Source organism: Alosa alosa, chromosome 16 (assembly GCF_017589495.1).
Source record: "Alosa alosa isolate M-15738 ecotype Scorff River chromosome 16, AALO_Geno_1.1, whole genome shotgun sequence".
In the NCBI taxonomy this organism is placed as follows: Eukaryota; Metazoa; Chordata; class Actinopteri; order Clupeiformes; family Clupeidae; genus Alosa; species Alosa alosa.
This window is the reverse complement of record NC_063204.1, coordinates 15,430,126-15,442,690: the sequence shown is the minus strand read 5'-3', so window position 1 is coordinate 15,442,690 and position 12,565 is coordinate 15,430,126. Positions and strand designations below refer to the sequence as shown.

Here is a 12,565-nt window from a genome sequence, read left to right as displayed (position 1 = left end):
AAATGTACTACGTTTACTGTCCACCCCTGCATCTGCATCTCTGATAGCCTACTATACACTATTTCATGGCAACATATTTGCCCACCTGAAGCAGGTATTTCCCTACCTAAAGCAGGATTTTAAGCAGTCTGCCGTAATTGATTGGCTTTGGCGGTTGTTATTTTCACGTAATAATTAATCGACATAGGCCTACTCGTAAAATAAAGACCTAAGATAGCAAAGGACAGTACATAAATTAAATTACCAACGTTTGTATATAGACGAGCTCTTTGATTTTAGAGGTCGGATTTTTAATATTATTTGTAGCCTATCACTTTATCTGGAGTGGTGGCGGTCCGTGTTGTAGATGAACCAATGAATAGGCTTTGCGTCAGAGTGACAGGAAGTGTTGCGCGTGAGCGAGTGGTGTGCTGCGTGAGAGAGAAGTAGCAAATATATTCGTTTTCTGTTAGCTTTGTTCTTTTAGTGCATTTGCTGAACAAATTCCAAACTTTAATAAAGCATAATTTGGAAAGCACCGCGAAGGTTATTCGTAATTATCCACCGGGTTTCTACTCACTTAAATGGTTCGATGGCATGTTGGGAAGTTCTTCTATTTTGATTGGAGGTTTTGTGCTGACAGACCATGGCGCACAGTATGTGGGCGGCGCTAAGGGTAGTATCCTGCAAGGGACTTCTGTCGAGAAAATCAGGCTTACCTGTGTTTGGTGGGAGAAACACTGCTCTATCAACAGGCTTCAGAAAGCGTACCAGTACTTTAGGATATAAGCACGCAAGGTAAGATTCCTCAATTTGACGCACTGCGTTTCGTAGTCTACCAGTAGCCTACACTAATGTTGGAAGTAGCCTAGCTTAGCCTAACACTAGTGGGCGAATCAGTTGTCATTCAAGTATTGGTTGTTTACAAAATTAACAAACATCTCCAACGTCACTTAAACATTGTAACATGAGATAGCCAAGGTTATCTAACCCGCCTGACTACCGAGGCGATATGACTCTGGCTTAATATGTGCTATGCAGCTTAACAAGACTATACGGCACGTCGGGAAAGATGCCTGAGAATGAAGTTAACATGGATAACCTGGACGAAAAACAAGTTCAGCTCCTCGCTGAGTTGTGCATCTTGATAGATGAGAATGACCTTAAGACAGGAGCTGACAGCAAAAAGAACTGTCATTTGAATTCCAACATCGAAAAAGGTTGGCTATGACCGCACTTCTGTTTAATTGTTGACTAATTCCAGTCTTGTAAGGCTATATGTTCTGTATGCCCACAAAGTGTTTTGATTCTTAACCCATGCCCGCTTTTATCACCCTCAGGACTGTTGCATCGTGCTTTCAGTGTGTTCATATTTAACAATGAAGATAAGCTTCTACTACAACAACGATCTGATGCCAAGATTACTTTCCCAGGTTTGCTTTGCATTCAAACACTATGGCATTTGGCTTTAAGAAGATATAGGCCTACAATAAAACCTGAAATGGTCAGCACTAGTCTGTGGAACACAATCTACTTTTGTGCATCAGCCCATGTTTGACCTACAAATGAAAGTTTTTCAACTATCTGAAAGCCTATTGCAGAACGTTTTATATGTCATTTTGACCTAAGACTGAACTGGTACTGAAATACTCAGTGCTATGAACAAAGTAGAATACACTTCAGAATATTTTCCTCTTTCCTTCTTTTGGTGTGGGTAGGTTGCTTCACAAACACCTGCTGTAGCCATCCACTCCACACAGACAGTGAGCTAGAGGAGCAGGATGCCATCGGGGTGAGAAGAGCAGCACAGCGACGCCTGAAAGCAGAGTTGGGCATCCCCACAGATCAGGTACAGTTCCATAGAGGTGTGACTCAAGGGGAGGCTCAGGGGATTAACTGGCCAAAGTCATAATTAGGAGAGGGAGGAGTTTTAGCCTGTGCAAGTGTTTTATACCTTCGTTATGTGACTGGACTTTGATCTGTTAAGGGAACTTTCCTGTTCATTCCTGTTCCAATTTAGGTACCACCAGAGGACATGACTTACCTGACCCGGATCCACTACAAAGCGCAGTCTGATGGTATGTGGGGCGAGCATGAGATTGACTACATACTATTCATGCAGAAAGATGTTGAGCTGGACCCCGATCCCAATGAGATCAAGAGCTACTGCTATGTCACCAAAGAGGAGCTAAAGGACATGCTGGAAAAAGCAAAGAGAAAAGAACTGGACATCACACCTTGGTTCAGCCTCATTGCGGACACCTTCCTCTTTAAATGGTGGGACAACCTGCAGAACCTTAAAGAGTTCATGGATCATGAGAAAATCCATCGCATGTAGCCACAGACTTCAGCAAAAGGATTTTCACATGAAAGCTGCTAACAGAGACTTTTAGAGCACTTGTCTGTAGTCCTACAGATTTGAATAGATTTGCTGTAGTGGTGATGATGAGAGGACCTTTTCAGAGGAACTAGTTTGTAAAGTGCCTAGTTACCAACTGAGAGACTGTTTTATGAAATGTTTTGTGTTGATAACTACTTGTGTCATGCTGTACAGTAGTGTAAATTAAGTTTGGATATTAGCTAAATTAGCTGCTTATAGCATTCTATTCAATAAAACTTTTTGGAAAAGCCTGCCAGCACAACCGCAAGATCAGTGAGGTTATAACCATCACAATGTTCTCAATCAAACAAAATGTCAATAAATAGAATATTAGAAAATGAAGAAATAGTTATCTAAATGATGTATTAAAAGTGTGCATAAAGAACTATAAAAAATATAACTAATTAAGAGTTTAAAAATGAATGCACTGTTATAATGAATTGCAAATCAAAGAGAAATATTGAATAAAATTGTGAGAGAATAAGAAGACACTTGACATTAAAAATAGTGTACAGTAAAAATGACACCAAAACAAGTAGAAAGCTTGCCTCAAGACCATGTTTGTGGAAGACATTTTTGTGAGTGGAAGGACTTGTGGACCTGTCTTTTTCATGCTGCAGCATGACAAGTTCAGCCTAGACATGGAGAAGAACTTCAAAAATCATTGGTTTTACCATTGATGTGTTGGGTGCTCTCTTCATAATTGTCAGTAAGCTAGCATGAGTTCTGAACTTGATATCAGAGTTTAGCTTCATAGACTACAAAACTCTTGAAAAAACGGTTACAAATCTCAACCTTTGCACATGTGGCTTAGACACTACATACCAATTTCTTCAAATCTGTTTTTCACCTCATAGAGCATAGGTTCTCAAAGTGCGGCCCGCGGAAACATTTCTGGCGGCCCGCGATAACATCTGATAACATCTGTAAAAATGTTAAAACTGTACTGTGTGCTTTGAAAAGAATGAATCTCTGTTTAGTGGTGTTTCATGGCCGTCAGGTTTTCCAGTGGTGCTTTGGTAGCTGGAATTGGCCCAGAATAAGGCCTATACTGATAGGAAGCAAGGCACACTGAGACTGTTTGTTCTGAATAAGTTTGTACTTGAAATGGACTGCAACCAGAACTGTTATATCCCAAATTTGTCTGTTGAGGGTAGAGAACCCCAGGGATTGTGTGTGCATTGTTTTGCCAGGTTTAGCCTCAGTTATGAATGAAAATATGTTTAATGCAATAAATAGAAACTGTAGAGATGCAACCTGGTCTTTAAAATGATTACAAATAGGATTTTTTTCCAGTTATTTTTTTTCTCCCCCCGCCCCTTTGGCGGCCCTCAGTTCAATGTTGGGTTCCTGAATTGGCCCTCACCAATCAAAACTTTGAGAACCCCTGTCATAGAGGCAGATGTCCTTCACATTGTAAATGTATCATTGTTGCCTGTCCCTGAAAACAGCTGCTGCTGTAAAGCCCCTTCAAGAACAATAACCTGGAAGCCTTTATGCTAAACAATTACAGGCCCATATTCAATCTACCTTTTATTGGCAAAATTATTGAAAATAGTGTTTAATCAACTAACCACCTTCCTAACATCAAATGGGTATTTTGATTACTTTCAGTCTGCTTTTTGGTCATATCACATCACTGAAACAGGTCTTTTTAAGGTTATGGCATATGCCCAATACAGATGCATGGCAAAACATCAGTGCTACTGGACCTTAGTGCAACATTTGAGACTGTTGATTACAACATATTACTACACAGACCACTGGGTTGGATTTACAGGTAGTTATCAATTGGCTGAAATCAAGGAGCTTCTTTGTTGCCATCGGCAACTGTACCGCAACACCAATGTCCTTGACCTGTGGTGTTCTTGGGGCCACTATTATTCAACTTTGATATGCTCCCACTTGGGCAAATTATTAAAAATAATTTGATTTCCTATCATAGCTATACAGATGACATCCAAATTTACTGTCGCCAAATGACTATCGAATCTCTCTGTCAGAGTTTAGACCAAATCAACAGCTGGATCTCTCAACATTTTCTTCAGCTGAACAAAGAAAAAACTGAAGTAGCCTAATTGTATTTGGTAAAAAGGAGGAAAGACAGTAGCCGTTCTCATTGAGAAAAGAGCTCAAAGTAAAGGATACTGTTAAAAATCTTGTCTTGCTGTCTTATGTGACAGTGATCTACATTTTAACAACTACATGAAAACAATAACTAAATCAGCTTTTTACCACCTCAAAAACATTGGCAAACCTAGAGGGCTGATGTCAAAGCAATGATTTATTCATGCATCTCCAGCAGGCTGATTACTGCAATGGGTTTTTCACAGGCCTTCCTAAAAAGACAATCAAACAGCTTCAGGTGATACAAAACACAGCTAGTGACCACATTAAGTGAGTCGATTTGGACAAAAGCATCTGCCATATCCCATAACAATTACCATAACTTTACATTACTCCAATTCTTAAGTCCTTGCACTGGCTTCAGTAAGTCACAAAATTGACTTACTGAAGCCTATACTGCTCATTTATAAATCACTAAATGGAGCAGGACCTTATTATCTATCAGACATGCTTCATCAGTACACACCTTCTATACCTCTCAGGTCTCAGGAGAAAAACATGTTAGTAAAACCTGCTATGTTAGAACTAAACGTGAAGCAGTTTTCAGCTGCTTTATGCGGTTCAGCTCTGGAACCAACTTTCAGATGGCATCATTAAGTTGTTTTAAATCTATACTTAAGACTAAACTGTTCTCAGTTGCCTTCTGCTAACTGATCAAATGTATTTCCTGTTACCACTGATTTATAAATTCTGGATTAGTCTTTTAATTATTCTTTCTTGTGTCCTTTATGTTTTCATTTTAATTGGGGGCCAAGCAGCGAAGCTGCAAAAGCACCCATTGAGTTACTAGCTTTTCCTATTATTAGTCTGCCATTGGAGTCTATGGCAGCCCATAGAACGCCTGGCTAAAAAGTGCAGATTTTTTGGCAGAAAGTTTCGGGACACTCCACTGACCATTCACACTCATTTATGGACCTCTAAACCCAGCCATCTAGCGCCACCAACAGGTCAAAATCTGGCTGAAAATTGAACCGCTGGTCTAAAGTTATGAAATTCGGCACACTGATTCAGCACTGTCCCATGATCACTTTCACCAATTTACAGAACTCTATGCCCAACACTCTAGCGCCACCAATGGGTCGAACCTGGATTGCATTCACGCATGTAACCATTGAACGGTGCATCCGATTTTCACATATCAAGCACCGTTGGAATCCCTGGACCATCCCGAGTTCATCGACCCCTATCCCGTCACTTTCCGCCATATTGGACCTCCGCGATATTGGATTTAGTCCAAACTCTACGAAAAGTTTCAGCGGTTACAAATTTCATCCGATTTTCACAGAACTTGGCGGAGATGATCTTCAGACCGAGCCGCACAAACGATACTTGTCAGATTTTTCAAATTCCACTTTATTGGCCCATGACAGCCAAACAAATATGGCGATGAAGCCACAAAACAGGAAGTGGGCTAACATCTCGGTGACACTTTGAGTTAACATAGCAAATCTTGATACCATTAGTCAGGACACTGTCCCAATCACTCACAGCAATTTTCATGGATATACATTGAACACACTAGCACCACCACCAGTTCAATGCTGCACATGCATTCATGCGCATGATCCTTGACTCTTTTGTCTGTTTTTCACAATTGAGGTAGCGTCTGAATCCTTGGACCATCTGAATCCTTGGACCATTGTCAGATTTTTCAAATTCCACTTTATTGGCCCATGACAGCCAATCAAATATGGCGATGAAGCCGCAAAACAGGAAGTGGGCTAACATCTTAGAGACGCTTTAATGTACGAAGTCCAAACTTGGTACAGGGACTTCGTATCTGATTGTGAGGACACAGTAGGAAATTGACATAATTTGGCCTCTATAGGGGGCGCTGTAATACAGGAAGTGAGCTTGTATCTCAGCAACGCTTTGATGTATAAAGTCCAAACTTAATACAGAGACAAAGTAGCTGATTGTGAGGACATGGAAGGAATGTGGTCTCATTTGGCCTCTAGGGGTGCTGTAATAGACAAATTGAGCTCACATCTCAACAACTCTTTGGTGTATGAAGTCCAGGGACACATAGACATAATATACATAGACGCCGCATTGGCTGCTGGAAACAAGAAATGCGGCCGCCATCTTGGACCGGTCATACTCCTCGTTGCGTTGCAGCAGAAAACACAAGATGACACTGTGCAGCATGTTCCTGCTCAAATCGGCGGACCATACTTAACATTACCGTACTATTGGTTGTATTTTGTATTTTCGAACAATGTGGCCTGTATCATAGCTACATGTATGACCTTTGCAGCAAAAAAAACGTGTGAAAATCTGTTCGGTATTCAGTGAGGTATGATTAATTTAATGCGCTGACAGCTCATTGCACCAGCCAAAGAGATTACACTGAGTGGAGGGGATGACCGATCCAAGATGGCGGCCCCACGTCTCGTCAGCGCTAGTAGGGAGTAGCGGCCGTCTATGAATATTATGTCTATATATATGCAGGGACATGGTAGCTGATTGCGAGAACGCACAAGGACATTGGTGTAATTTTCGCCTCTAGGGGCACTATAACAAAGTAAATGAGCTTATTTCTCAGCCGTTTTTTATCCAATTGCAATCAGACTTGCGGTGAGTGCTTGCTCATGCAATGGCAACGCCATTCCTGCTATAGCGCACTGCTTGGCCCCCGCATTGCTGCTTGCAGCTATATTTATTCTTAAATTACATATTTTATTTATTATTTTACCTTGTGTTTTCTTTTGGTTTTGTTTATGAAGCACATTGAATGACCTCTGTGTCTGATGTGCTTGACTTGACTTTAGTACAACTATTTTTAGGTGGACTTGACTTTAGTACAACTATTTTTAGGTGGCTTTTAAAACCACATGCTATCATAGATATAAACAGTTAATATGATCTTCCAGCAGATGGCAGTATACTATCAGTATGTTTAGACCTGTCTAGGTCGTGGAGGCATTATTATATATATACAGGGCAGGCGGCAGGAGAGATCATGGATTACCTTCCAGTGGGGTCTGCAAGGAGTTATGCAAATTAGTTGTTGCCACTTTAGTCAAGTCAAGTCAAGTGAAGTTTATAGCGCATTTCAGATGTCATTCAATGTGCTTTACATAAACAAAAGCAAACAACAAATAAAAGCATAGAAGGGCAATATAGTCAAAGAATGGTTCAAAAGGTAAAGATCATAATAAAAAGAAAACATAAAACGCACAAGGTAAAATCATTTAAAAATAAAAAATAATTAATAAGCAAGAAAAACAAAGGCAAAAGTATAAAAAAGTGATAAAAGTAATAAAAAACAAGGTAGAATAATAAGGCAGATTCAGAATTTGTAACTCAGCGCAGTTAGCAGAAAGCATCTGAGAACAGTTTGGTCTTAAGTCTAGATTTAAAACTGCAGTTTGGGCCTTTTTGATGTCATCCGAAAGTTGGTTCCAGAGCTGAGCCGCATAGCAGCTAAAAGCTGCTTCACCGTGTTTAGTTCTAACAGTAGGTTTTACTAACAGGTTTTTTACCTGCGACCTGAGAAGATGAGAAGGTACTGCTGAAGCATGTCTGATATTTAGGTCCTGCATTTACTGATTTATAAACAAGCAATAATGATTTAAAGTCAATTCTGTGACTTATTGAAGCCAGTGCAGGGACTTAAGAATTGGAGTAGTGTGGTCAGTTCTTAGTTTTTGTAAGAATCAGCTGCTGCATTTTGTATCACCTGAAGCTGTTTAATAGTATTTTTATGTGCTCAACAATATTAGTTGTCTCTCTCAATATGACAGAATAGAGCCATGTTTTTCAGGTGCCATTGGGAGAAACATAATTTGTCACTGCGGTGATTCCTTTGAAATGGCAATAAGAACAAGCTAAACCAAAAATGTCCTCCAAAATTAGTTAGTAATTCTATTCAGTTTAAATCATTCATCTCTAAACCCATTTTTGGCAGCCAGTGGTGTGTTATATTATATTATTTCGTTGCCAGTTAGCCATGGCATAAATATTGCCATGGCTAACTGGCAACAAAAACAATCAAGATGTCTTATTTTGCTTTACTAAAAGCAAGCAAATATGACACATGTGAGATCATGACATGCTAAGAAAAGACAGAATAATATAATGTCCTAATTGAGGATTGAAAGTCTTCTCTGAAAATGTATTAGGCTACATCTCTCCTCGGAGATAAAATGTTCAGATGTATTGCCCAGAAATATTTTTCTCTTGTGTGAACTGAGAGCAGCCTTTTATTCGATCTCCATCTCAATTGAGATTCCATATTTGCCTTCAAAATGGCCATGATGAGTCTATACTGCATTAGTTAAAATATTATAAAACCCTCATAAGTCTTAACCCAAAGGGAGGCTTTATTGGTAATTAATTCATTCATTTGAGCAAATCTGGATTTATTTTTGGTTATTGTAGAAATTATTGAGTAAATAGCTGTGTAAATGTGTAAATGTTAAAAAAAAAATGTCCATAGGCTAGGCTACATGGTTGATCATATTGTATGTAACAAGTATAAGAAACTGTTGAAACAATTAAAGGAGGAGCTTGGAAATGTTCTTGTCTTTGGTAAAGGAACATCATAGACTTTGCATTTTAGTACAGAGTATGCAGAGAAAATGTTTTGGGGGGGTGGGAAGATTGAACAAGGGAGAGAGAGGTGTGCAATAAAACATTATCACACAGGGATAGAAAAAGAAAGGAAAGAAAATTGAGCAACAGGAAGAGACGACAAGAACAAGCAAGGGAGATGCACAAAGGGATAGAAAGGCCAGCCCACAATTAAGTGGAGTGGTGCAGTTAAATACTTGTCCATGAGATGGCAGTATAAAGCTCAGATGTAAGCATGTCAGATTGACTCGGCCTAATTTGCTCCTCTGCAGCACACAGCGACAAAAGAGGGGATTTAACAGCCCCCTTGCTCAACATTTTACAGTCATGCATCAGATGAGATCAGGTTCCTCTCTACCAGGCGTATACAAGTACATGTGCTCCTCTCATCATCACAGTGCAATAGCCACTCGCCAGACAACACGATTTCTGTCTACAAAGATAAAATAAATGTCCTTCGTCATCAGAGACAGGGAGGACCTTCTCATCCAAAAATAAACCGCATATTGATAAAAAGTGGCACATTGGATGTTCACAGCCCATTCTGAATTATTTATGATCAGTCATGATCTTTTGAGAACAGGTGTCAGATAAGGCTTTTTGAATAGGGATATTTAGCCCTTAAAGGTGTGATGGAAATTTTGGAAAATTAACGCTCTAAAGAATATCTGGGTTCATTGAATACAACATAGAATTTTAGAACCTTGAATTGTTGCGGAACGGAATCGTATGTTAGAATGTTCAAAAATACACACCTTTAAGGGTTAAGTAAGAGTAGCAAACAGGGAAATATCTCTCAATTGTGATATGCTGGAAGACTAAATGTTCCCAGCTGGACTCGCACATCAAGATACTGGCGTATTGTACCATCAGCAGAGGAGCACAGGAGGCTGGCATCTGCTCTAAGCTCCTGCAGTGTGCTGCAGCATGGCGAATCCTTTGAAATATATAAATATCTGAATGTGCCGAGAGTCAGGGTCTAGAAACTGAATAATTGTGAGGGCTAATGACGTAAAGGCAAGAAAGAGAGAAGTGACAGAAAGTGGCACAAAGATGGGAATGTGTGTGAGAGACATGTGAGTGCACATCTGCCACACTGTTTAGTAATGAGTTGTTTTGGCAGCCAATAGGAGATGTTATAGCACCACAGAGGGTATTTGGATAACAGTGTGGTGATTCACACATCCCAAACTCTGTGAGTCTTAATCTCTGAAGAGAATTGTAAGTCCATCATGATATGAGTGTGAGAGAGAACGCTATAGAAGAGGAGTGGGGTCTACGTGTGTGTGAGTGCGTTCATTTTGTGTCCGTGCACCCAGTATTGTGATTACCTTGCAGTGTTTCTGCAAGTGTACAGTATTTATCACACATACCTGGTAGGCTGTTGTGTATGCACCCTTCTGACGCACAACACCGATAGACAAAATCTTGCTCATGCTGTTCTCGGAATAGACTTTGTGTGATGCTCCATTGGCGAGCTCTAATTGCTTTTCTGCCAGGTGATGGGATTAAATTAACCTCCCGGCCAAAGGGCCATGCTCCTCTTTCTTCCTGTGGAGACTTGGTACTGATGGCCAGAACTGTCTGACCCCTACTGCCCCCTCTCCAAATGAGGGAGCACAGCTCTCTAGACTGGGTGGCATAGCTCTGCATCACCAGCGTTGTACTGTGACAAGCTTTGCCACTTTAGAGTATACTGAATGATTCATGCACTTCATGGAAAAGTATATAATATAAAAATCACAACTAAGCAATAAGGACTGTAGAAGATAAAGAATATACTAAATATAATAAAATACAAATGATACTAAATAAAACTCAATTCTAAAAAACAGTATCCACATAGTGGGTGATTAATCAATCAGGTGCGCTTGCAATGACTGAAGCAGGGACTGAGCCTGTGGTTCTCAGTGCATAAGGTAAGGTAAGGGGCTCTGTGTGAATGAGTGTCATGGTGATGGTGCAAATGAGTAGGTCAAACAGTGCAACAGTGCAAGAATAAAGTCTATATATCTATATATAAATAACTATATTAAGAAAGGTATAAGTGTGGTCACAGTTCGGCTGTGGCATGGAGGGAGGGGTTGTGCATATGTGCTAATAAAGCATGCAAACAGTGAGGCAGAAGACAATGGTAAAGTGGCTAGTGGACAGACAGTTCAAGACATGGAGGTGGTGAAGAGGCAGACAGACTATGCGGATATGAATGTTTATCTATAATGGGGACATCTTCTGTAGAAAGTCAGCACTTTCCCCATCTCTCTCCCTCCTACTGCCCACAGGACTGACACAGGCACAGGTTCTCTCCCTTCTTTCTTGCTTAAGCGGATCAGAGAGGATGGCTGAGTGGATTCGGGGTGTGCGATGCAGTCTCTGTGTGTGTCGCTGACATATTTGCTGTGACATTTCTTTCACCACAGAGGTTCAGGGCTGACCTGCTAGGGAAATGTCTCCTGGTCTTAGTGTCATTGTGCACCCCCCCAACACACACACACACACGCCCCCACCCCCTGGCATCCTCGCCTCTCCTCTTTTCTCATGCACACACACATTCCTGCATGTGTACACTAACACACATTCTCAAATGTGTAATGTGCATGCATTGATATTCTCTCTCTGAATTGCATCCTAATACATCCTGCCACCCACATACTCATAACCCACATTCTCTCTCTCTATTCAATTCAAATATGCTTTATTGGCATGACAAATCACTGTCAAAGCATACCCAGGAAAATGAATATCTACAAAAACATGCATTGTCTTCATTAATGCACTGTAATATGTAGGCATATTCATATATGTGTGTGTGTGTGTGTGTGTGTGTGTGTGTGTTTGTTTGTGTGTGTGTGTGTGTGTGTGTGTGTGTGTGTGTATGCCTGTGAGTGAGTGAGGATATGGGTTATTGCAGAATAGCAGTTTGCTAGTATAGGCACTGAATGATTAGTCCTCTTTTTGTCATGGTTTGTGTATATAATGTGCAGTCAGTATTGCACCATCTTCCTCCTCTACGATTCATACTAGAGGCACACATGTGGCACAAAAAGAAAAATATGAATCTACATACCGGTATATCTTTATCTACACACTACTGTACATGATCACAAATAGATGACATGAGTCACATCAAACTACAGCGATGATGCTCTTCTCTATCTGTTGAGTGACGTTGAATTAGAAAACAACCTCTGTGGAAACACCCCTTACATGGCGCTTGAGCAGCACCCTATCAGTTTGTGCACAGCAGCCGTGAGAAAGCACAATACATTTCCTGCATTGTCACAGTGAGGCACAGAAGATGGAGCGCACCAGGGGGACTCGTTAAGAGCCTGGTGCTGCCAGGGTGGGCACAGAGAGGGGGCACAGCGCAGAGCCTGGTGCTGACAAGAGCCAGTGAAGAAGCTCAGGGATTACGGAGAGGAGTAGGATGGGAAAATAAATGAGTTGAGGAATGAGACTTGAGTTATATATGTGGCAGTTATGAGCAGTTATGGGCCCTGACAC

At 40.6% G+C, this 12,565-nt stretch overlaps 1 protein-coding gene across 1 annotated transcript; it reads left to right on the top strand.

Annotated features, from left to right (window-relative positions):
* Positions 1 to 384: 384 nt before the first annotated feature.
* idi1 (isopentenyl-diphosphate delta isomerase 1) lies at positions 385 to 2,618 on the top strand. The gene is made up of 5 exons (XM_048266324.1): positions 385 to 777; positions 1,021 to 1,199; positions 1,320 to 1,412; positions 1,698 to 1,828; positions 2,000 to 2,618. The coding sequence occupies exons 1-5, from the start codon at positions 626 to 628 to the stop codon at positions 2,315 to 2,317; spliced, it is 873 nt and encodes a 290-aa protein (XP_048122281.1). The 5' UTR covers positions 385 to 625; the 3' UTR covers positions 2,318 to 2,618.
* Positions 2,619 to 12,565: the final 9,947 nt, after the last annotated feature.

Excerpts from the sequence above, each read along its gene's own strand:
- idi1 (XM_048266324.1), top strand. The coding sequence starts at position 626 with ATGGCGCACAGTATGTGGGCGGCGCTAAGGGTAGTATCCTGCAAGGGA. Across the intron at positions 1,200-1,319 it reads GAATTCCAACATCGAAAAAG|GACTGTTGCATCGTGCTTTC; the intron begins GTTGGCTATGAC and ends TATCACCCTCAG. Across the intron at positions 1,829-1,999 it reads TGGGCATCCCCACAGATCAG|GTACCACCAGAGGACATGAC; the intron begins GTACAGTTCCAT and ends GTTCCAATTTAG.